The sequence below is a fragment of the Schistocerca gregaria genome, chromosome X (genome assembly GCF_023897955.1).
Source record: "Schistocerca gregaria isolate iqSchGreg1 chromosome X, iqSchGreg1.2, whole genome shotgun sequence".
NCBI lineage: Eukaryota > Metazoa > Arthropoda > Insecta > Orthoptera > Acrididae > Schistocerca > Schistocerca gregaria.
In genome coordinates, this window is record NC_064931.1 from 626,839,705 (window position 1) to 626,866,883 (window position 27,179).

General features: G+C 37.5%; 1 protein-coding gene across 1 annotated transcript in view; it reads right to left on the reverse strand.

Annotated features, from left to right (window-relative positions):
* Positions 1–773: 773 nt before the first annotated feature.
* LOC126297875 (uncharacterized) overlaps positions 774–27,179 on the reverse strand; it is a 314,410-nt gene continuing 288,004 nt past the window's right edge. Inside the window, exons 4-7 of the mRNA XM_049989166.1 lie at positions 14,188–14,312; positions 13,102–13,323; positions 4,545–4,650; positions 774–1,919 (exon numbers count right to left, since the gene is read on the reverse strand). Coding sequence (XP_049845123.1) covers positions 1,694–1,919; positions 4,545–4,650; positions 13,102–13,323; positions 14,188–14,312 — 679 coding nt within the window. The 3' untranslated portion in view covers positions 774–1,693. The remainder of the gene's footprint in view (positions 1,920–4,544; positions 4,651–13,101; positions 13,324–14,187; positions 14,313–27,179) is intronic.

A 27,179-nucleotide genomic window follows, 5' to 3' on the forward strand; every position in this document is an offset into this window, starting at 1 on the left:
TGACTCATTGCAAGACTGAAGCCATAAACGTGTGTACAGAAATGAAATCTGGTGATCTTCTATCTCAAGATATTGGGAACAATCTTCTTCTTCTTTTTCTCGTGCCTTTGACCCACACTGGGGCAGCGTCAGCATGATTATTTATAGATTTGGCATGGTTAATTTTAAAGGGTGCCCAGATTCTTTCCTGTTGCCATCCCCTAATTCCCTGGGATAGAATATATGTACCTCAACTGTCTGCATGTAGTGTTACTCATGTGAAATAGAGTGAAAGTTTTTTTTCCAAAATGTTTGTGAATCATGTAACTGAGGCAGAACTTGGGTACTAGTCCAGTCTTCATCTATTAGGATGTAGGAAACAGCCTAAAAACCACATCCAGTCTGGTTGGCACACTGAAAGCTCATAGTTAATCTGCCAGGTGAATTTAATGAAGGAACAGCACACCACCCTGTCCTAGAAGTGTCAGTTTAATGTGCATGGCTATCTGCGCAGTTATTTGAAACAGCCTGCAAATAATTATATATCAAGTATGTGAATGGCAACCACTTACATATAGCAGACTCATGTGTGATGTGGTAGTGTTTGTTAGGGTGTCTGTCAGGTTGTGTTTGAGAATGTGTATACTTTTGCTGGAAAAAGAGCAAGAGCTAAAAAACTGTTGTGAATATTGCTTTCTGTTATGTGTATCTATGCACCACACATCAGTCTGCAACAGGTGAGTGGTTGCCTTTCCCTTAGTTTACACATTGTTCTATCCAGGAATTTCCATTGCTTTTATACAAATATGAATTTATATTTAGCATGTGTACAAAATACATTTATTGAAACAGTAAGATGAAACAGTTACACATGAAATGACTTTAAAAAGTATTACAATATTTCACACATTATATACTTCAACATATTACTGTAATTTTTCCAATATTCTGAGTAGCAACATTGTATTAAACAATGACTTTTGATATACAACATTACAGTATTTTAAATGTTGTCATATTCCAGTTGAACTACTTCATCATCCAATGAATGGCAGATATTTAGTATGTTTTTACAAACTATGTCCTGCCATAAGTAAAAGCAACACTACAATGATCTTTTAGGTAATGTTTCATTCTCTTTTGGTGCATTTTAGCAGTGAATTGGAAGCAGTTCCAGGAAAGGAAAATGTTATTTTTATTGTCACAGGGAACCACAAATTAATTTTATTTTTTAAAAAAACAAGAGAAGAACATAAAAAGCAAATAAATTGCATATCTAATATGATAGTAGGATGAAGGAATGTGTGTTTGGTAAGACTAATAGATACTGTTTTTATAAAGAAAGGTGACAAGAATTTTATTCAGTGTTTTAGTCTCAGAGTGATTCAAATGAAATGGTGGAATTTAGAATAATTAAAATTATATGGGAATCTCTCTCTCTCTCTCTCTCTCTCTCTCTCTCTCTCTCTCTATCTCTCTCTCTCTCTCTCTCTCTCTCTCTCTCTCTCACTCTGTGTGTGTGTGGTGGGGGGCAGGGTTATTTTACCTTTGATTTTTTTAAAAATTGCTGCACATATAAGCAACACAAATATGATGAAAATGCTTATCGAAAACTATAAAATATTGTACAAAGAACATATGAAAAACTTTATGCTATTATCAATATAGGAGGGCTCACTTGGTTTATAAAAATTATATTTTTACATTTATCGTATTAAAACTTTGTGGAGTGGTAGAGTATTTCATCCTTTGTAGTTTTATTTATAGGTACTGGCATGCTGTATGGGCTCAGGCCAGAAAGTGATGAGCTTCCACCACCAGTTTCCTCTGATGTTGCTGAGCTGGAAAGAACAGAATTTACTTCTTCAAGAATGGATGGAGGCTGCCCAGTGTTTCTTGTCAATGTGCTCGTGCAGCAGGGACTAAATGTTGACCTCATACTGGAAAATCAGTTTTATGTCAGTACATTTCGATGTGATAAAACAAGCAAACATTATTTTCAAACACTATTGTCGCATAAATGTGATTACAAATGTTTTTACAGGCAGTATTTATACAGAGATCAATGGCACATAGTCCAGTGTATATATTTGATATAAAATATCATTTAGCTAAATAAACATACACAGAGGATTTTCATGTGTCATATAAATTGCATGTATGTGATTAGACTGAAATTCTGTGTAATAAGCACGTTATTATTACATTTTAAATTTTATTAAGTTCAAACTTGGTATCTAGATATAAAATATGTTAAAATGGCAAAATTTGCCATTTTTTCAGAACTACCAAATAAACCACAGTCTGTCAAGTGTTGTTAGTTGCAGGAAAATCTCAAGATCACAACACTATAGGCTGAAAATGGGTTTAAGTTTAATATTTGAATGAAGATATGTTTGCTATGAATTCTAATACAAGTGTGCCAATTTTCATTCAAAATTCTGCATCAAATGTTAGAAAAATGTGTAAGAGGCAGATACAGAATTCTGTTAAGATCAGTGAGTACTTTGAGCATGATTTTGGGCCATACAGCATTAAGAAAAGTCACCATAAGAGAACATTAAATTTACTTTTATTGGAGTAATATCGAGACAAAGAAATAATTATGGTACTGAACAAGGGTAATTTTTCTATCAACTAAGAAAACCCTGCATAAGTATGTTAAACATAAAGAATATGCTGATAATTCTTCTTCTTCTTTTTTTTTTCATTTCACTAAAAGAAATAAGTGCAAATGTTTCATTCTGCATTCAGGCAATGAATATGGAGCATCAGCAACAACTTGATGTTCAAAACGTAATGGAATAACACTTTAAGAATGTACCAACTTGTGCTTCAATAAAACACGGGCAGATATGCTTACACTGTATGATGATGTCATGAAGAGAGAGACTGCAGTACAATACTGACCACTGTACACATACAACAGTAAAGCAAGACACAACAGGCTTCACACCATTCTTTCTGCTCCATGGTCATGAGGCCAAAACAACAATAGATACATTGATCTCATTTCAATCAAATAGTACTCAGTCTATGTGGATTGTCACATTAAAATGTGTCTTTGCTATTATGTTGAGATGTCATGAACAGAATCCCTTGCATTTAAGAAAACATTGTTCTCTCTACCTATGACTAATTTAAATGAGAAAGGGAGTCTCTTAGCTTCTTTTTGTACGTATGTTTCATAAACTAATGAGTTACTTCTAATGAAGATACTATGGATACAGCTATTCACATAAGTTATCTGATTTTTAATACCTTCAACTTGTTTATAAACCTGTACTAATTACCACATTGTCTTAGTTGTGCACAGAAGTTTTGTATATCTGCCAAATGAATATATGTGTGCTAAAATCTTCTCTTTGTCATTGATTAGTTTAATATTTTCAGGACAGAATGTTTTAAGTACAGAAACATACAGATGGCACCAAGTCATAATATTGTTAAAATTAAAGGTTAAAGCTTACAGACCAAGTGAATGTGTAAAATGAGAGAAAATGTATGTCAGTACATATTAATCTGCCTCGAGAAGCTAGTAAATCACAGGTTCTATTGTTACCTATCTGATTTACCATTTATGAAGATTTGTGCCCATTTCTTTAACCAGGTTTGTAACTGACTTGTACAGAGTACATGTTTATATTAAGTATTGAACACATCAGTAACACTTAATAAATAATATCTGTCTAGTTCCAGTACAGAGATTATAATCACATTTGGATACAGTCCTATTTTGGCCATAGTGTACACTCATCAGGATTCACTCACATTCATGTATGTACCCATTTATCAAATACAACAGGTTTATTAATCTATGACCTGCTTTAAAACAGATTTTTTCCTCATGATTTCCACAGTGAAACAATCAGTTGTCAAAATAGCCTCAATTACTTCATGTAGTGCTAAGAATTGAACTGATAATTGGTAGTTGTGTAAGAATTGGCTGCAATTTCCCAAAACCATTGTTGAGAATGTTTATATCAGTCTAGCCCTTTCAACCAGAGGTAGTTGGATTACTAATATAGAAATTCCTAAAAATGAATTTGACAGGTGTAGAATGATAATAACTCACCCCAATAAGCTAATATGACTTGATTACTGAAGATTATGATACCACTGAAACTAGTAATTGAATCAATGAAGTAATTTTGCAGCTTCTTGGAGATCAAGTCTTCTTTCTTTGAGCGCAGTATTTAGAAGCTATGGAGAACTACTTACAGAAAATATATTCTGGAAGACTACTGAGGCAACACACAAACAGCATATCTGCCTACTTTCAACAGTAATGAAGCACATCATACTGACATGAGTTTACTTTCTGCCAATTATTGTAGTTCCTTAAAGCACATAGAACCACCGGTAGTCACACACACACACTTACAAAATACATACATGCAGATTGACCATGTGGGTGTGCAAATAAGTTTCTAATTTCATGGTCAAAAATGGTATTACTAATGCCAACATGTACAACTAAGAAGGTAAATGAAGTTAAAAAACAATATCTTTCTGTAAAATTAGTGATATGGGTATTTAGTAGTAACAGTAAATTTCAAACCTACATTGGTTGAACTGAAAGAAGACACTGTTGGTTCGCATCATATGGTGGAGGTGCTGCTGCAGGTCTAATCATGGTTGCCTCCTCTGTATTTGGTTCTCCGTCAGCCTCTGAAATTTGGCACATACTTGAAAGTTTTCTAATAAAATGAAAGAAAATTTCTTCTTCAAACACACATACACACAACTGAACACTCTGTTCTATTAATTCTCTGTTCCATCCATGGATACAAGGTTTTTGTCATTATATGCAAATACTAGCATGGAGAGCTGCATCAAACCAGTCTCAGGACTGAAGACCACAACAACAACATGTAAATACTTGTGACCAGTTTCTTCTGTTAGACCTGTTTACAAACACAGTAAAACATTGAAGCCTGCCATGATAAAAAGGGTTCCATATAAAATATTAATTTAAATTGTGATATCTTTAGTTAATGGCAATGTAAGTCTACACCTACACCTACAGCTATTTATTATGGCTCTCACTTACTTGAATAATATTCTAGAATGTGTCAATGTATATTTAATAAAAATCTTCTTTGTAGAGTGACTGCATTTTCCCAGTATCCTATGAATGAACTGAATTAAGTCGACAACCTGATTTACCTGTAACTGATCATAAGTGATCATTTCATATATCCACAAATTTTTACATCTAGGTAGTTGTACAAGTTAGCTGATTCTAAATATGGCTCACTAATATAATAGCCTTTGAATGTCATGTTGCTGAATTTTGTGAAGTGCACAATTTTAAATTAGTATGTGATTATAGATAACAGCATCCTGTGCAAATAGGCTGATGTTACTACTAATAATGACTGCCAAATCACTAATACACATTAACAGCATGGACCCAAATACATCTCCCTGATTCATGCCTGAAGCTACTTCTAAATCTGTTGATGACACTCTAAATCCTCCCAACTATAAGTCCTCCATCCAGTGACAAATTTCATTTGATATCCCCATATGACCATACTTTCTTTAATAAATGTTGGTCTGGTACTGAGCTGAAAGCTTCTTTGAAGTGAAGAAATACTGCATTTACCCAATTGCCTCAATCCAGGGCTTTTACTGAGTCATGTGAGAAAAAGCAAGAGTTGAAGTTCACATGACCAATGAGTTTGGAATCTATAATTTTTGGTGTGGAGGAGGTGATTCTGTTTGAGATAGCTCATTTAGTTTGAGATCAAAAGATGTTCTAAGATTCTACAACAGATGGATGTCAATTATATCAGATGATGATTTTGTAGATCATTTCTGCTACCCATACTGTAGGTGCATGTGACCTGTGCTTTCTTCCAACTGCTGGGTACAGTTTTGTTCAAGTGACATAGCATTTATAATGGTTAAAAGAAAGAGTAACTCAGCCACAAATTCTATATAAAATCTGACAGAGATTCCATATGGCCCCAAGGCCTTCATATATTTAATAATTTTAGTTGTTTTTCAACACCACTGACATAAATATTTATAACTTGTGTCTTTGCTGTGGTGTGATAATTAAACCATGGCAATACCACTGAATCTCCCTTTGTAAATGTAGATTTGAAAATGGAATTCATTATTTCTTATTTTGCTTTTCTGCCCTCAGTTTCAGTTCCTGTGTCACCCATGAGTGTCTGGACACTGTCTTTGATGGCAATGACAGCCTTTACAGACAAACAGAATATCCTTAGGTTTTATGAAATGTCTTTCTAAAAGTTCCTGATATAACAGTCGTCAGTCAAACGTGTCTGATTTAGCATCTCTCTGTCTCTAGCCGTACACTTTGTTTGTAGATATTGTAGAGTAGTCACAGTTTTCATAGAAGTTTCAATTGAGAGTTCATAAACTATTCTAATAGGCATGTATCTATCCATTGCTGGACAACTATTTTTTTAGCTGGTTAAACAGATTTTCTACATGCTCCAACCAACAGATAAAAGTTTCAAGTTTCTTCTTGAGATAAGACACTGCTGCTTCTTTCTACACTTTACTAAACATGTAATTGTTTATATTTTTTTATTACCTTTCATACTTAAGTAATCATTATTGTTATAATTGCCTCATTGTAACTGATATCTGTTTCAATGTGAACATTCTCAAAGAGGTCAGATCATTTTGTTGCCATTGAATCTGCTATATTTTCATTATAATTAGGCTTCTGAACTATGTGTTAAAAAGAGTTTTTAGAGAAAGCATTTAGCAGTGTTTTTCAAGATGTCTTACAGCACCCAAAATTTTCAAAGTTGTAAGTATTTTTACCTACTGTTGGGTGATTAGAGTTTCCTCCAATGACAACTGAATGAGTGCAGATACTCATGCTAGTGAGCCGAGGTTTTGTTTAAAGTTTTGTTTACATTTGCAGGTGAGTCTGTTGAATTTATGAAATTTTTAACATAAATAAAAGCTCATCAACTGTCCTGGATGGAGTATGTTTCAGAATATGCCTCTACACAGGTCTTATGATATTCTTGCATTATAATTTTGCATTTACAGCCATTTGCAGGGTCTGTTTTCCATTTAAGGCTTTAATTTTATCCCATCCTCCAACCATCACTCTGCCACTACCATTTTCTAGTCATCTGCTCCAAGATCCCAATCAGTGGCATGGACATAACTTTGTTTGCTGATGACACAAATATTGTTGTAACAGACATAAATAGGTTATTGCCAGCATCTGCAACCAGAGTTTTGGAATACATAGAAAACTGTTTTGAACAGTACAGTCTAACCTTAAATATATCAAAAATTAATTATATACAATACAGGAAAACAAAGTCTCATTATGATCTGAACCTCAAAATTCAAATGAAACTAATTGAAAGGGTAGCTGCCACAAAATTCTTGTTGTTGTTGTTGTGGTCTTCAGTCCTGAGACTGGTTTGATGCAGCTCTGCATGCTACTCTATCCTGTGCAAGCTTCTTCATCTCCCAGTACGTACTGCAACCTACATCCTTCTGAATCTGCTTAGTGTATTCATCTCTTGGTCTCCCTCTACGATTTTTACCCTCCACACTGCCCTCCAATACTAAATTGGTGATCCCTTGATGCCTCAGAACATGTCCTACTAACTGATCCCTTCTTCTGGTCAAGTTGTGCCACAAACTTCTCTTCTCCCCAATCCTATTCAATACTTCCTCATTAGTTATGTGATCTACCCATCTAATCTTCAGCATTCTTCTGTAGCACCACATTTCGAAAGCTTCTATTCTCTTCTTGTCCAAACTATTTATCGTCCATGTTTCACCTCCGTACATGGCTACACTCCATACAAATACTTTCAGAAATGACTTCCTGACACTTAAATCTATACTCGATGTTAACAAATTTCTCTTCTTCAGAAACGCTTTCCTTCCCATTGCCAGTCTACATTTTATATCCTCTCTACTTCGACCATCATCAGTTATTTTGCTCCCCAAATAGCAAAACTCCTTTACTACTTTAAGTGACTCATTTCCTAATCTAATTCACTCAGCAGCACCCGACTTAATTCGACTACATTCCATTATCCTCGTTTTGCTTTTGTTGATGTTCATCTTATATCCTCCTTTCAAGACACTATCCATTCCATTCAACTGCTTTTCCATGTCCTTTGCTGTCTCTGACAGAATTACGATGTCATCGGCGAACCTCAAAGTTTTTATTTCTTCTCCATGGATTTTAATACCTACCCCGAATTTTTCTTTTGTTTTCTTTACTGCTTGCTCAATATACAGATTGAATAACATCAGGGAGAGGCTACAACCCTGTCTTACTCCCTTCCCAACAACTGCTTCCCTTTCATGTCCCTTGACTCTTATAACTGCCATCTGGTTTCTGTACAAATTGTAAATAGCCTTTCGTTCCCTGTATTTTAGCCCTGCCACCTTTAGAATTTGAAAGAGAGTATTCCAGTCAACATTGTCAAAAGCTTTCTCTAAGTCTATGAAAGCTAGAAACGTAGGTTTGCCTTTCCTTAATCTTTCTTCTAAGATAAGTCGTAAGGTCAGTATTGCTTCACGCGTTCCAACATTTCTACGGAATCCAAACCAATCTTCCCCGAGGTCAGCTTCTACTAGTTTTTCCATTCGTCTGTAAAGAATTCGTGTTAGTATTTTGCAGCTGTGGCTTATTAAACTGATTGTTCGGTAATTTTCACATCTGTCAACACCTGCTTTCTTTAGGATTGGAATTATTGTATTCTTCTTGAAGTCTGCGGGTATTTCGCCTGTTTCATACATCTTGTTCACCAGATGGTAGAGTTTTGTCAGGACTGGCTCTCCTAAGGCCATCAGTAGTTCCAGTGGAATGTTGTCTACTCCGGGGGCCTTGTTTTGACTTAGGTCTTTCAGTGCTCTGTCAAACTCTTCACGCAGTATCGTATCTCCCATTTCATCTTCATCCACATCCTATTCCAGTTCCATAATATTGTCCTCAAGAACATCACCCTTGTATAGACCCTCTATATACTCCTTCCACCTTTCTGCTTTCCCTTCTTTGCTTAGAACTGGGTTTCCATCTGAGCTCTTGATGTTCATACAAGTGGTTCTCTTATCTCCAAAGGTCTCTTTAATTTTCCTGTAGGCAGTATCTATCTTACCCCTAGTGAGATAAGCCTCTACATCCTTACATCTGTCCTCTAATCATCCCTGCTTAGCCATTTTGCACTTCCTCTCGATCTCATTTTTGAGATGTTTGTATTCCTTTTTGCCTGCTTCATTTACTGCATTTTTATATTTTCTCCTTTCATCAATTAAATTCAGTATTTCTTCTGTTACCCAAGGATTTCTACTAGCCCTCGTCTTTTTACCTACTTGAATATCTGGTGCCTTCACTACTTCATCCCTCAAAGCTACCCATTCTTCTTCTACTGTATTTGTTTCCCCCATTCCTGTCAATTGTTCCCTTACAGTCTCCCTGAAACTCTGTACAACCTCTGGTTCTTTCAGTTTATCTAGGTCATATCTCCTTAAGTTTCCTCCTTCTTAGGTGTGCTAATTGATGAAAATATAGACTGGAAAGGCCACATTCTCTACCTCACTAGCAAGTTAAGCTCTGCTTGCTTTGCATTATGCATAATTAGTACTGTGTGTAATAGAGAGTGTAGCAGAACTGCCTACTTTGCTTACATCCATTCTGCTATCACCTATGGCCTAACCCTCTGCCATCATAATAAAGCAAACATGAAAACCATCTTCACCTTACAAAAATGAGCTGTTAGAATAATTTCAAACAGTAAAAGGCTAACACCTTCCAAACAGTTATTTCAACACCTAAATATTCTACCCTTACTATGCCTCTATATTTAAAAAAAGTGTTGTTAATACAAAAATTCACATTGACAATTACAAAACCATCTCAGATCTTCACTCATGCAATACAAGAATGTGCAATGACATCCACATAAAAAGAGTAAACAAGGCTTTAACAAAAAAAAATTCAGGGTACTATTTTGTATAACAAACTTCCAACTCAACTAAAAGAAATAAAAACGTTGTCTACATTCAAGAAAGCAATATTTAAATTCTTAATGACCAACTGCTATTATAGTATAAATGAATATCTGCAGTAACTTTGTAGCAAGTAATTACATTCATTTACTATATGTTAATAGTACCATAAATCAAATGCTTGACACAGCCTCAGTGTTAATTTTCCTGAACAAAAGTGTTAAATCAATTACTTACTTGTAATGTATTTCATGTAAGAATCCTTCTCATACTTTTATATTATTACAGTAATCAAAAATGTATTGCCCAAAAATATTGTGATGGGTACAATGAACCATTGCATTATGTAGGAAACTGTACACCCTTATCTTATTTTGTTATACTATGTTCTTTGACAAAATCCATACAATGTACATTGTTGCTGGATGAATATACTACTACTACTACTACTACAACTACTACTATCCTTTCTGCCAGTAATCAATTTGAGTATTAATTTATGCATATTCTTTGGTATTCTATTGTATGCCATTCTCGTTAATGTTTTACCTGCTTATTCCTTGCTCATTCTACTTGCCCTTTAAGATACACATTTTTAGTGTCTCCCTGATATCTTCATTTCTTATTTTGTTTATCTGTGGTACTCCCACTCTGGTTCTGTGAAATTTCATTTCACATGCCTGTTTGATGCTTAAATCTTTCTTGTTCATTCTCTAAGTTTCAGAAGCACAGGTCAGGATAAGTGCACAGTAGAATCAATATATTATTCCCATGGTCTGCTGTGGGACATCTCTGTTCTCTACCAAGCTCATGATACTTCTCAGAGCCTGCCTCTCTCTCTCTCTCTCTCTCTGTCTCTCTCTCTCTCTCTCTCTCTCTCTCTCTTTCACTTCCTTGCCATTTCTTCCATTTGTTTCCACTATACTTCCAAAATATCTGAAGTTATCAAATTTTCTTAGCTGTTCCCTTGCTACCATAAGTCCTGATGTAGTTATCCTGCCACTCTTCCTGGCCACAATAAAGAACTCTTTTTCACCTAAAATTTAATTGGATATAATACAGTCATGTAAACAATGCATCTAATTGCTGTTCAACTGCACCTTCCCTGTTCCTGCAAATTATTAGATTATCAGAAAAGGCTGCAACCTTAGTTATATCTTCCCTGCCACCTTGTATGTTATGTTATACATGACAACCACATGAAGTAAGGATGAGACTGTACTTCATTGTTTTAAACCCCAGCTCTGGTTTGACCATGCTGTTGCCTCATCTCCTATGTCAAAATAGGTTTTACTTCTGTGATGCATTTCTTTCACCTCTGTCAACTGCACATTTTGCACATCTTTGTTTTCCAGCACTTTCCATATCTTACATTGGCATGCACTTTCCCAAGATTTAGGAAGGGTATCAGCAAATCTTGCCCATACTCACAATGTTTTCTCTTGTAGCTGACTTACCATGAATATAAGGTCAATTGGTAACCTCCCCAGCCTGAAGCCATGCTGCTGTTTCTTCATTTTCTTCTCAGCTTTGCCCCTTATTTTTTCCTAGAATTTTATCAAATATTTTGCACTGTGACACATCTCTTTTTTCTTATTCCTTTTCACAAAGACAGAGACCATAATTTATTTCTTCCAATTGTCTGTGATTATCTTCACCATTGAAATTACCCTTGTCACATGGTACAGTCACTGCTTCCCTATGATTCCAGATGCTCTAGCTGATGCCAGTGATGTCTTATCTACGCCTGATCCCTTTCCTCCATCCACAGAGCCCAGTGCTGATTCTTTTTCATTGGGATTCTACTCCACAGCTACTCAATATGAATGTATAACAACTTTGAAGTGTTCTTTCCACAATACTTTCAGTTTTTTCACTTATTTCCCTTCAATTTACATCATGCATCAGTTTTCACTGATACATATCTTCTTTCTCTTCATCATCCCATACGATAGTTTCTAGTAGATTTTTCAGTCTTCCTCAACCATCTTTGTCCATTTAGTTCCTCCTCACCTCTGCTACTGTTTTCTTGGTTTGTTTCTTCTTGGTATCATATATATCCCTTGCATTTTGTGTAATTTTCTGAAATCATAATCTAAATTTTCTTTCTCCTATATGGCTTCTTTAACTCTCTTATTCCACCGAGGTGTTTGCTCCTATCTCCTCATGTTGCTTACTCTTCCACAAGCAAGGGTTGGTTTAAACTTCTCTCATTCCTCTTCCATTGTTCTGAGTTCATCTGCAAGAATGTTGTACTTACAGTACTGTGCTATACTGATTAGCAGAGTGATCATGTAACAGTATGGCACCCTTTTTTTTGTTTGAGTAATATGTTTTGTTTCATTTGTCCATTTGTCCGGGTTTATTAGATTTCACACAATATGATAATATGCTACCACAAAGAAAACATCCAACATACTTTGACAATCATAGTAGAAAAGGCAGGATTGCATTGTTATATTGTCACGTAGAAGAAGCTGTAATTAGATGAATGATGAACACTAACTTCACTTAACGAAGGTTTGTTCAGCACTTGCACATACAACAGCATGGACTGAACTGTCTCCGGCCAGAACACATACAGTATATATGCAGCTACAGAACATTCCAGTACAATGCTTCTTGACATTTGCAGATACTTCTAGAATGTACTTGAACTGAATATAGAAATTAAAATTGTATAGTCTAAGTGAGTTTTGAACTCAATACTCTCCATGCAATAGTTTAGTGTCATAACTACTACACCACAGTCCTACTCAGCTTCTACTGAGACAATATGTTATTTAATAGTGTCTTGAAATAAAAGATCTGCTCTATATGATGTTTCTTCCACTCCCAAGGAGACGATCTGTCTGTTTGTCCTGTGCAATAAATTTTGTCAATGAACTGTATCTTTCAACAACAAGTACCAGTTAATATTACCCACCTTTAAAGGGTGTTATTCAACAAATAAGAGATGCACTTAAAAATGCAAAGCTGTTTTTCATTATTTGTCTTCATTTCTATCCAGAAGACTTATTATTATAACCTTTCTGTCTCAAATGGGTGATGGCGTGAGTTGCTTGTTTGGTACAGCAGAGTTAAAGTATTTTATAAAATTTATTATATACTACATGAATAAAAATAAAAGATAAATGAACTTACTCTTAAGTCCATGATTTGTTGCATTTTTTGGAGATGGGAAGGAGAATGTATGCCCATGAGCCATAGTTACTTGTGGTCGTCCGTCAGTCATAGCTCTTGCTTCCAGGTCAACCAGAACAGCAGTATCCATGGGAACATTGACTAGACTGTGTTGGTTTGATAAGGAATACATGTTGGCAACACCACTAGTTGTAGATGAACAGTGGAGCTGATACAACCGTCCTGAAATAACATTAAGTTATTGTCCAAGCAGATCATTCTACATATTTTGAAAATCTACAAGCATCCAGTGCAAGTATATAAAGGCAAGTATCTTCTAGTAGTGCACAGTGTTATGTAATGGTGACACTGTATATCTCTTAGTTACATAGGCAATATGTTATCTTAGCTTAAGTTCGCATATCACCATTTGCTTCGCTCTTTGCTTTGTTGTCATCTGCATAATAGTAATTGTGTGTATCCATGTATTATTCAGCAATCCAGTACAAAATACAACACACACTACTTTCTCTTGGGACAAAGAACTATAATACAACATAAAACTGAATAAACCTGTACATCAAGGAATGAAGGTAACGATTTACTTCATACATGCACCAGAGAAATTTTATACATACTGCAGCAGATAAACTTTTATGCATTCAAATGGTTCAGCAAATACTCTTACTGCTAAAAGATAAGAATGGAAGGATGAAATATTACAGACTGTTTTTAATAAAATATTATAATGGAAACCATAAGGATAAAATATGATGAAAAGGTATTCTTTACAGAAATTTCATGTTAATCCAAGTGTTTTATGATACACTTTCCAAAGAAGCTTCAAAAAGGAATACAAATGACTTCAGGTAAACATGTTATTGCTTCATTGTTATGTGCTATTGGACTCTAACATTATTGTAGACTTAACAGACACAATGACAATGAAACAGTTGAAATAACTGTAACATATAAGAAAAACTAAATCATTCATTTTATTAAGAGTAACCTGGACAAGGAAATATGATAAATTTAAAAAAAGGCATCAAATGGACATCAGCAAATAGAGAGATTTCCAAGCTACTTTGCAAGGAGTTCCATTCTTACCAGCATTGGTGGCAGGCTGACGTTTCTTGTAAAGAATACAACAGGAGCAGTAGAAACAGCTGACAATTATAACAATTACAATGGCTGCTAGTGCTCCAAAAATGACACCAAGTATCAATGTGAAACTGTAAACATGGATAAATTAAGCAATAGATTAGTATTTCAGATATATAAAATGTAATTAAGGATTATGTAATTAAGTCCTTTTCTAAATTGGTATATTGTACTTCCGAGGTTCCAGTGGCTCTCACACTGCCATTACATGATCTTAAGAAGGCATAATTAGGAACAATTTTAGATGAATGATTTCAAAAGTTTTGCGTTCCACAATAATAATGTAACTAGCAACCACAGTGAGATTTAGAGTATGTTGACACGTAGGTTGTAGCCTCAATTTGTGCTCAGGCATTGTGTATAACAGGCTTGTTAGGCCCTTTGCTACAGATAAAGTGGAATTACAAATGCTATGGCATCAATTAATAACCATCCCATTGAAATTTAGTGGCATATAGGAATTGCACCTTCCTTGTGTTTATATCAAATCAGAAATAACCACAATAAATGTCAGTTATTATTTTGTGTCTAGATTTCATAATTTTAGAATGTAGTAACCCGAATCTTCAGGAAAGAGCTAATTAATTCCTCCCTCATCATGCAAGCAAAAGAAAAAAAATAGGACTGTAACTCTGGTAGCCAACTGGGCTACCACGTAGATGTTAGAAGAAATCCGTTTTTAATTGTCCTGTGACAAAAAAGCACATAAAAATCAAAATGGTATCAGTTTTTAATAGTCATGAAACTGGCACAAGACACGTTCAGTATGCTGTCTGCAGTTTTCTGCAGCCAAGCAAACTGGTGCAGTGGGTAGCACACTGGACTCATTTCAGGAGGTCAATGGTACAAAACCACATCCAGCCATCTTGATTTACATTTTCCATGGTTTCCCTAAATCACTTCAGGCAAATACCAGGATGGTTACATTGAGAGGGCATGGCCAATATCCTTCCCTAATCTGAGCTTGTGCCCCATCTCCAATGACCTCATTATTGATGGGATGTTAAACACTACTCTCTTTCTCCTCCCCATTTTCTGTCACAAGTTTAAATTGAGAAACAGCATGTTTCACAAATGATCAAAGTATCTTGGTGGTTACATTCAGAATGTGTTAAACTACATTCATAATTGGAGCTCTGCCTGCAACATCTTTCAGATAACCCCACAGCCAGAACTCACATAGATTAAGATTAGGTGATTTAGACAGCCATGCTCTAGGGAAATGACAGCCGATAATTCTAGCATTTCTTAAATGCCTTTGAAGCAGTCACTTCATTGGGTGAGCAACGTGTGGAGGAGCACCATCTTGCATAAAAATTACCCTACCATTACATCCATACTATTAAAGGTTTGGAATGGTGTTGGTGCGTAAAAAACTCTTACAGCATTTACCAGTGATGGTACAGGTATCAGGACGAGCAGTAGTCATCTCCTCAAAAAAATATGGCCCTACGATAAATGGTACAGACAACCAGCACCACACAGTCACTTTTGTTGAATGAAGTGGTAATGGTTAGTGTGCATGAGGATTTTCCATTGCCCTTATTCTGCAACTTTGCATATTGACATGTGCTTGGAGATAGAAATGGGATTCATCTGTCAACAGAATGTACCATGAGCATTCACTGTCCACTTTCATGTGAGCAAGAAATTCCAGATCACACGTTTGTCTTGGTTACAGGACAGCAGAAAGCAACTCCTGGACATGGGTGAATTTGTATGGATAGCATTGCAGGATGTTTCATAGTATTTTATGCACTGAACTCACAGGCATGTTCAGCATTCGGGCAATTTCACATGCACTGCATGTTTAGTCATCACCGCTCGACCCCCCTGCAATGCTGTGACCTCATCTTCAACAGACGTTGGATCAACTGCTCTCCTCCCTCTACCTAGTGCACTTCAAAAGATCCTGTCTTTTCGAATTTTGTAATCATTTTCTCCAGACTCTTAATAGATGTCGGAGAAATGCCTATTTTTCATACCCTTGAGCGTCTGGAACTTCAGCTGGATCACTGGCGCACAGTCACTGTTCTTGTAGAAGAGCTATAGCAGCAGCGTGCGATTCTCCATTGCTCTAATGCTTCTGCACTCGCTGTAATTAGACTAACCTTGTCTTCACAATCTCTATGTCATACATACGTACGGAGCTGCACAATATTCCTAGATTCCTCATTTAATACTGTTGCTTGAAATTTCATAAGTATTCTTCACAGAATATTTGACATCTATCTTTATACGTCACAAGTGCAGGTTTTTCAGTTTCTCAGTGATGCTCTCTTACGGGTCAAACAGACCTATGATCTTCATTGCTTGCAAAATATTAGTGCTATCGTTCCTAATAAAAAAGCACTCCATCTTCAGGCCACAAGTGGCCCATCGGGAACATCCGACCGCCGTGTCACCCTCAGATGAGGATGCGGATAGGAGGGGCATGTGGGCAGCACACCGCTCTCCCTGTCGTTATGGTGGTTTTCTTTGACCAGAGCTGCTACTATTTTGTCGAGTAGCTCCTCAATTGGCATCAAGATGCTGAGTGCACACCGAAAAATGGCAACAGCGCATGGCGGCCTGGATGGTCACCCATCCAAGGGCCGGCCACGCCCGATAGCGCTTAACAGATCTGACGGAAATCGGTGTAACCACTGCGGCAACGCCGTTGCCCATCGTTCCTAGAATATTGCTGAATTGTATTGGACCTATACCAGTAGGATCAATACGAGATATTGAACGACACACTGTATTTCGCAAGTGATTTGACGTTCCTGGTTTCTATAGTTGAACTAAAACAAGCTTCTTTCCCGAGCCATAATTCTCATGTGCACCAGTTCTGAGTCCCACAAACAGCCATTGAGCAGCCACAACTAACGGTCCAGATATACTCCACTGGCTCTATAAGGGCCAATAAACGATGTATGGCTGTCCAAATATGGCATTCCCAAGAGCTAGAGACTTTTCCTGTTGTATAGCTTCACCTGATTTATTATGCTCACAAATTACATCTTCATCTTATAAAAAATTCTATAATGACTTCAGCCATTAAATGTAGCCAACAGAGAGTTGGTATCAAACGTTACGAGAAATTCTACATTTCCAAATTTCTTCAAACACAAATCTGCAAACACGCAAATCCGTGATTCAAATGACATTGTCGTCATTGTTTCTGCTTCTTAGATAGTACAAGGACGTGCCGAAAAGTAATACCTTCTAATTGTTTATGTGAAAAGTCTTGAAGATTTTTGTAATCGAGTTTAGAATTCGAAAAGTTTTTACATACATGGATCACCCTCTCCTTCAGCATGACAATGTCAGACCACACATGAGCACTGCGGAAGATCGACGCCTTGGGTTCACGGTCATTGATTATCCTCCATAGAGTCTCGATTTGACCCCATCTAAATTTTATCTGTTTCCTAAAATTCATTTTGACAGTGATGAAGCGATGCAAGTAGAGGTGAGGTTGTGGCTCCAACAACAAAGTCAAACATTTTACAGTGAGGCATCAACACATTGGTTTCTCGTTGAGAGAAGTGTGTTCGATGTCAGAATGACTATGTTGAGAAATAAACATTTAGGCAAGAAGAATAAAGATGTAGAATGTTAATAACGCTCCTTTTATTTAAAAATATTTGAGATTTTTCACATTAAAAATTCGGAGGCATTACTTTTCAGCATGCCCCGTAATTACCATTTTCACATTACTTACTCTGTATATTTTATAGCTAGTTTCTTTGAAGTCGTTACATAGGAACGAAATTTCACTTATACACTTTTCATATTCAGCGTTTTTAATACACTAGTGTCCAAAAATTAAGCATAAACACGAAAAGAGGACATACTGCCTTATCAGGATATATGAAGGATTACTGAACAAAACAGTGCCCAAAACAAAATGTTAGAAAAGTTCTCGTAACTAAAGTACACATCTGTACAAAAATAACGCAAGTGGGGGATATCTTCCATGGCAAAAGAAGCTGTTAATAGGGGATATGGTTACCCCTAAAAGCCACACATGCTGCACAGTGACGTGGCATGCATTCTCTGACAAGGCTCAAGAGCTCTCTTGGCAGTCGATCCCATTCCTCATCAAGAGCAGTGTGGATGCCAAGAAGTGTCCTTGGTGAAGGCTGACAAGATGCATTTCGCCTCCCTAATTCATCCGCAGCATGTTGTACAGGACTTTTTGAGAATTATATATGTGGGAATAAAACTGTCGACTTTGGTACAAATAGCAAACTATTGTCACTGAGAGTTGTACTTAAAGCCATAAGTTGGATCAGCAGAAGCGCCCATGTGTATTGTGTAATGTTACAGAACACATTTTTATGTATTTTGATAATGTAACACATGTAACTAATCTGCAAGTTATATTGCTAGTGCACATAAATGAGCCATGTGAATTTTGATAAGTAATGCAGATAATTTAGATGTTCAAATATTTAATTTGAAGGTCCACTGTACCTTGCAAAGTATAGTATAATAATCAGACTTTGGTCATCGTCAGTGTACTTTAACCTGGAGTTTTATGAGTAGTGACAGTGCTCGAGTCATTTGCTTGTTTTTTAACCTTATGGAACAATTAAGTTATGACAGTAGTGCTTGGTGAGGTGAAGCATTACTGTTAAATCTCTAAACCTGAACCACCAATAACGCAGCCTCAAATCAAAATGCCAATATCTTTACGAATTTTGATAAATATTACAGACACTTTAAGGCCTTGGCATTGTTAATTCTGATCAGTAAGTGTTGAAGCCTTCCTCAAAGGTTCGTTTTTCTTCATACTTTTATTTAGCCATAAAATAAACCTGTTGTGCATGCTGCATGTGTTTTATACAGTTATAGAACAATTAAGATGTCGAATGCACATTGTGGTACTTAATTTGGGAGTTTATAGTCGTGCTTCAGGCATCAAGTGTAAGTTATATGTTAACTGCATTTTCGAGTAGCTGACAGTAATTCAGATTGCCTATTTGTTTGTGTGTTTTCTTGCTTATCATAGTATTTGAGCCAACATGTGTTTGATGCAATTATTGGCTTTGTTAGATTCTTTTTTTGTAAATAACCTCATTTAGAACTAAAAATTAAATGTCAACTGCCTGTTCAACATTTGTGACAGATTAGACAAGGAAATAACACGCATAGTCTAGAGTCTCAGAGTCTACAAGCTGTCAAATTTGATGGATATGCCTGCACACATACATGTGTGTGTGTGTGTGTGTGTGTGTGTGTGGGGAAATTATGTTGTGACACTTGACACAAACTTTTAATTTTTTGAGTTGTTGATATATTTTTGCTGACAATCTAGACACAGAAATAATCATGTGGCACTTGACATGTATTTAGTAGAAGACGTTAGATGACGAAATATTTAATTTGAGAGTCCTTTCTGGCTTACACTCAGTGTGGTTCAGAGATCGAATTATGGACCTTTACAAGAGCTGTCATCTGTTGGCGATGACAAGCAACAAGAGCACAAAACAGCACTTAATTTTGTTCACATTTTAAAATTTTGCAGAATAATAGCTGAAGTAAAACTCATCGTTAGCAACTATGTATTTATAATTCATTAATTACATTGTATAGGTAAACTTTGTCTTTTTACTATTTCTGATGAGTAAGAAACAGGGGGGGGGGGGGGGGGGGGAATTTGGCACAGTGAGTAAAATGCCACATGTCAATATATCTTAAACTGTGAGAGCCAGTCCTACCTTGTCGGTTCTGCCATCTGGTGCTATGTTATGTAAATAAGCATACAGAATGCATGGACCATTACTTTGAATTTGTCAGTGCAAGAAGCAAGAGTGTGTTTTGTCTTCATTTCTTCAAATATTTGATCTCTAGTCTCTAAAAGGTAAGCCAATTACTATTGTGCTAAAATACGATTTTTGTTGTTATGTCTATCTCCTTGCATTAACACTCACGGTTATATAAGTACACAACGAAGATGACGCCCTACAGACGCAAAATTTAACCGACAGGAAGAAGATGCTGTGATATGCAAATGATCATCTTTTCAGAGTATTCACCCAAGGTTGGCGCCGGTGGCGATACCTACAAAGTGCTGACATGAGGAAAGTTTCCAACCAATTTCTCATACACAAGCAGCAGTTGACCGGCCTTGCTTGGTGAAACGTTATTGTGATGCCTCGTGTAAGGAGGAGAAATGCGTGCCATCACGTTTCCGACTTTGATAAAGGTCGGATTGTAGCCTATCGCGTTGGTCGGCATCCAATGACTATTAGCAGAATATGGAATCAGTGGGTTCAGGATGGTAATACGGAACGCCGTGCTCGGTCCCAACGGCCTCGTATAACTAGCAGTCGAGATGACAGGCATCTTATCCGCATGGCTGTAACGGATCGTGCAGCCACGTCTCGATCCCCGAGTCAACAGATGGGGACGTTTGCAAGACAACAACAATCTGCACGAACAGTTCGACGACGTTTGCAGCAGCATGGACTATCAGCTCGGAGACCATGGCTGCGGTTACCCTTGACGCTGCATCACAGACAGGAGTGCCTGCGATGGTGTAATCAACGACGAACGTGGGTGCACGAATGGCAAAACGTGATTTTTTCCGATGAATCCAGGTTCTGTTTACAGCATCATGATGGTGGCATCCGTGTTTGGCGACATCGCGGTGAACGCTCATTTGAAGCGTGTATTCGTTATCGCCATACTGGCGTATCACCCGGCGTGATCGTATGGAGCGCCATTGGCTACACGTCTCGGTCACCTCTTGTTCGCATTGACGGCACTTTGAACAGTGGACGTTACATTTCAGATGTGTTACGACCCGTGGCTCTACCCTTCATTCGATCTCGGCGTAACCCTACATTTCAGCAGGATAATGCACGACCGCATGTTGCAGGTCTTGTACGGCCCTTTCTGGATACAGAAAATGTTCGACTGCTGCCCTGGCCAGCACATTCTCCAGATCTCTCACCAATTGAAAACGTCTGGTTAATGTTGGCCGAGCAACTGGCTCTTCACAATACGCCAGTCACTACTCTTGATGAATTGTGGTATCGTGTTGAAGCTGCATGGGCAGCTGCACCTGTACACGCCATCCGAGTTCTGTTTGACTCATTGACCAGGCCTATCAAGGCCGTTATTATGGCCAGATGTGGTAGTTCGGGTACTGATTTTTGAGGATCTATGTACCCAAATTGCGTGAAAATGTGATCACATGTCAGTTCTAGTATAATATATTTGTCCAATGAATATCCGTTTATCGTTTGCATTTCTTCTTGGTGTAGCAATTTTAATCGTCAGTAGTGTATTATTTCTCTCAAGCAAAGGGGGAGTGTAGAAATGGTTCAAATGGCTCTGAGCACTATGGGACTTAACATCTGTGGTCATCAGTCCCCTAGAACCTAGAACTACTTAAACCTAACTAACCTAAGGACATCACACACATCCATTCCCGAGGCAGGATTCGAACCTGCGACCGTAGCAGTCGCGGGGTTCCGGACTGAGCGCCTAGAACCGCTAGACCACCGCGGCCGGCGGGGGAGTGTAGAACTATAGTCTTATACAGGCCATGCTTGTTGGGGTAATTTGACGCATAGAGGCTGCGTGCGTCATTTAACTCACTTCAGTTTCACATTAATGACAGTAGGAAGCTAAATAAGATGCGTTAATGTATATTTAATGAAAGTCAAAATAACACAGTGCATCAGTTTTATAAGAATGTTTTCCTTTGTTCAGATACCAAGGGCATACACTAGTAAAACAAAGAGAGCTTCTTGGACAGCAGGTGAATTAAGAAATGCCATCAGAGCTGTTCATTATGGGACTTCTATTGGGTAGAGCACCACCCAGCACAACATATCTGTGCATAATATGTGCTGAATTCGGTAAATATGGCGTTGAATCGTGCTGGTGTAGTTCTTGTGCTTCTTCGTATCATTCTGAATGCAGTGGGTGGGACAGTGCTGAAAACTATAACTTTGACTCCTGTTTGAAGAAGCTTAAGTTGTTTAAAGATACGCATGAGACCAATTACTGAATATTCATATACTCGAATTGTCTTCCTCATTTTTCTCGCTGTTTTACAAGAAAACGGTTGTTATTGCTCTGTATCTATTATGCAGTTAATTAAAGTTATATTTTCGCTGTTTTTCTTTTTCGGAACTATGTTGTTCAGTGTTTTGTTTAATGATTATAATATCCAATAGATATATTATAAGATGTGTGGAATTAAATGCCTTCTGCCATATCTTCTGCCAATTCATCCCACTCGCTGTGTCATTTTACGTGGTAGTCAGATAAAATGATGCAATGCAATGATGTCACAGTAACCAGTTTTTTTCTGAAACGTGTGACTGTTAATTTATAGTTTTTATTTATGCTACATTAAACACATGTGGCTAGCGCTATACGAAAATTGGGTGCTTTAGGCATTATAGCATAAAGGTTATAATCAAAATGTCTTAGGTGGGGCAAATTCCCCCACTTTCCCTTATGGTTTATGCTCGCCCTCCTGTTTCATAGCGAATAGTATATAGTTTCCAATGGTATTAAAAGATGTGACATGAAGTTTACCGTTGAGACTGATGAGATAGTACAGTACTTGATATGTTTTCAGCGAATTATGAAAATGGAGAAAGAGAGAGACGAAATACTTGTGTCTCTGGGCTTTCATATTTTTTGATATTGTGATTTGCACCGGTACTACAAACATCTTTACATTTCGTAACATGATACAGAATTCAGATCGTTCATACACTTTTAAACATGACAGCAATTTACACTCTTTGGGTGAAACTGGTGTATTTTGATAAGTAACACAAGTCATTTGGATACTTTTGAACATGGTCAAAAATTCAGGCCTGTGTGTGTGTGTGTGTGTGTGTGTGTGTGTGTGTGTGTGTGTGTGTGTAAATACTTTTGAATGTAGCGCAAAAAATTCAGATCATTGGGATACTTTTGGACATGACTCTAATTTACACAATTTCGGCGAAACTTATCAATTTCTATAAATGATGCAAGTGTTTCAGATACTTTAGAACATGGCACAATCTTGGATTGTAGCGACTATTGGTTTCCAAAGCATAACTTGAATTTTCCAGTAGCACAACTGCGTTAGCTCCTCGCCCTTGAATTTTTGAATTTCACACCACGACCATCTTGTATTTTTAAAATTCCTGTTCTGTTTTTTTAATTGCTCGACAACAACATCTTAGACTCAGTAACTGTAGATTTGGTTTGCGGCAGCCACTTGAACTATGCGCCAGAAACCCAATAGCCATACTACTCAATCACGTTTTGTTTGCAATGAGAAACAAACCGATGTCAGACATCACGTGAAACACGTGATAAGCTTTATTCCGTTGGATTGACTCAATCTACGCAGTGCAAAAACGAAATTGCAAATTTGTTCTAGTACGAACCTCATAGAAATATCGTATCCTAGCATCATATGTCGCAGCCATCGGTCAAAAAGTATTTACGGATACTGAAAATAACTAGTCCGTCGAAACTACATCAGCCATTACGGAAATTATTAGATTTTGACAGAAATAAATTTTATAGTATTTACCGAAATACCACAGAAAATGCGCCATATAACTCTTAGAGTCCTGGTTTCATATGGAAGGGAAACAATACATCGAGCTCTAAGAGTTCACTGATATAATTGTTGCTATTCAGAGTCCCCTTTATCCTCAGTCCGTTAGACTGCGATAGCATGCTGAACCTAATGATGACTCAAACAAACCAGACATGGAGTTTTCCTGTTTTGCCACCTAGCAGTTCAGGCTGCCACGCTGCGATCACCATGGTAGCGCCAAACATGCATGAGTCACCGTTGAAGGACAGAAAGAAGCGGGGCTCCTCTGAAAACACCATACTTGGCCGATCACCACATCAGTGAAGGAGTTCACGTGCCCATTCCAGTCTGAATGGTTTCCGCACAACAGTAGCCGACACATTGGCATACTTTTCACCATTCGAGCGGGCAGCATATGGCACTCAGCCTTCGATGCATACAGGTGCATACCCAGAGAGTAGATTTCCAGTGTCGATTTAAATCTGTTGACTACCCTGTCGGCCCAAAAAAGGTTCGAGACTGGATTTAAAAAAAAAAACAATAAAAAGCAGAGAAACATTAAGACCGTGGTTGTAATACTTCGCAATACTTCAGGTGTTCTACATAGTCTCCTATCACTTGAGTACAACGCACAAAACTTTCATACAGCTGTGTGAAACTGTCAGGTAAGTCCTTCTTTGGGATGTTGTTCAACTCTGTGGTGTCGTCCGAATAGTGAGACCCAGATTACAGTTGGTGCTCCACGACGGCACAACACGCTAAAGACAATCGCTGCTAAACGCAGTCACGAATGAGAGACGTCGGTGAAGAAACGTCGTCAGGAGGTTCCATACACCGTCGCTGCTGGATGTCTTCTTATCTCAGAGTGCAGTGCCGTTCGCTCACTCTGTATCGGCTATTAAGAGAACAGCACCAACATAGTTCAGATCCAGCAGTGCTAGTATTATTAGTCAGAACTCTGTACCAAATTTTAAGTTAAATGCACATTGATATGTGACTATATTTAAGTAGAATTCAAGTATAAACAATTATTCTCATATTCGGTGACACTAATAAACATACACTGATGAGCCAAAATATTACTATCGCCTGCTTAATAGGGTGTTGGTCCGTCTTTGGACCGAAATACATCACTGATTCTCGGTATCAGGGATCCTACAGTTTTTGGCAGGTTTGTGGACGTACATGGTAGATGTCTACGCGCCGGTCATGTAATTCGCGTAAAAAACGGGCCGCTGATTTGCGTACGCGGTGATGGCACCCGACAGCGACCTAAATAGGTTCCATAGGATTTAAATCAGGCGAATTTGGTAGCCGAGATTTCGATGTGAATTCATTATAATGATCCTCAAACTACTTATCACGGTTCTGGCTCAGAAACACGGACAATTATACAGCTGAAAGATGACAGCGCTGTCGGGGAAGACATCAAGAGTGAAGGGATTCATGTGGTTCACAGTTGCCTTCGTGTGCTCCCACCAACCTGTGTCCATGGCGCGCTGCACGTTTCGAGCCGCCGTTCACCTCGATGACGGCATTTGTGGAGACGACCATCGACAGAGAATAGCAAAACTGTAATTCGACCGAAGGGCCGATACGTTTCCATAGATCGACGATCGAATCTCGATGGTCTCGTGCCCACTGCAATCGTATTGAACGATGTCGTTGGGTCAACACGTGAACATATAGGGATGTTCTGCTCCGGAGCTCCCTGCTGAACAATGTACAATGAACGTTGTGCTCCGAAACACTTCTGTGTGCACCAGCATTGTGCTCTTTCGGCAGAGATGTCACAATCACCACCTATCCTACTTTACAGACCAGACAAGCCTCCGAAACCCACATTCTGTGAACAGTCCTGGGTGTCCTTATCTTTCCGTAGATACTCACTGTAGTGGCACGTGAACATTCGATTAACTTTGCAGTTTTCGAGATACTCGTTCACAGGCTCTGCGTAATAATAACCCGCTCTTTGTCAAAGTCGCTCATCTCAATGGATTTCCCCATCTGCAGCCCATTTTTTTCACTAGGGTGATCCCACCCCCCAGTATCTGCGCCGCTTATCTTCGCTAGGGTGATCCCCCGCCAGTATCTGCGCCGCTTACCTACCTTTGTAACAGCGTCATGTTCCCGCAACACCACCAGGGGCTATCGCGGTGGGCAGTGGTTGCAATGTTTCGGCTTATCAGAGTATACCGTCCTTCGAGTGCACGTGGAATGCGTCTAACAAGGGAATACTCCCAAGTGCAAATAACTATCATGATGTAACTTGGAGGAGAGGAAGGGGGGGGGGGGGGAGAGGGTGAGGGGACCGGTGCAGAGGGGCAGATAATGCAATACATAATATTTTGTTTGTGCTCAATTTCACTTTTAAGGTGTAAAATACGCCCCAAAAGATAAATTGGGATTATTAGGTTTAGTGAGAATATCTTCGGAAGGATATACAAAGAGTGTTTCTCAGATTAAAGTTCATACGTAATCAATGTTCTTAAAACAGTAATCGACATTTGTATTAATTTGAAACTTTGTAAAATACGCTACCACCATTTATTAATTCTGAAAAACGGGAACTATTGATACATCATAAATTAAAGAAACTTTCAACCCACATACATTCATGTGTAATAAAGCTGTTTTCTGAAATACCATGTTTGGAAAATAAGCTGTACACAATGTGCTGTTGGAGTGTTTTCAACATGCCTAATTAAAATATCTAATTTTTTTTAGTTTACCGTTTCACATATGTACATATTTGTATTTTGTTACTTGAAAATAAAAAGTAACTCATTAATATTATACAAAATCATTACAATAATTGTAATCTAAAAAAGCTTAAAACATTACGTTTATTTATATCATGCGCATAAAATGGACGAAAATTCTTCATGTAATACAGACGACGGAGATGACAATAAAAAACAAAATTCAACACGATTCCAAACTGTTAGGATATTTAGATGATCACTCGTGGTAATTTTGTTGTCCGTCGTGTATATTATATGAAGAAGCTTCGTTCATTTTATGTGTTTGGTGTAAAAAAAACGATATGTTTACGCATTTCTTTACAGATTATCATTATTGTAATGATTTGTGTCATATTAAGGAGTTAATAATCATTTCCAACTAACGAAATACACATATATGAAACAGTAAAATAAAAAAAGTAACATGACTTTAAAACGTAAAATAACAATTTAAAGCATAAAAATATAAATAAAATAAATAATTAGCTTAATAATTAATGTTTAGATCTTTTAATTAGGTCTCTTGTAAATACTTCAACAGCACATTGCGTATGGTTTATTTTCCAAACATGTTATTTCAGGAACTAGCTTTATTACACCTGTATGTATGTGGCTTGAAAGCTTCTTTAATTTATATTGTA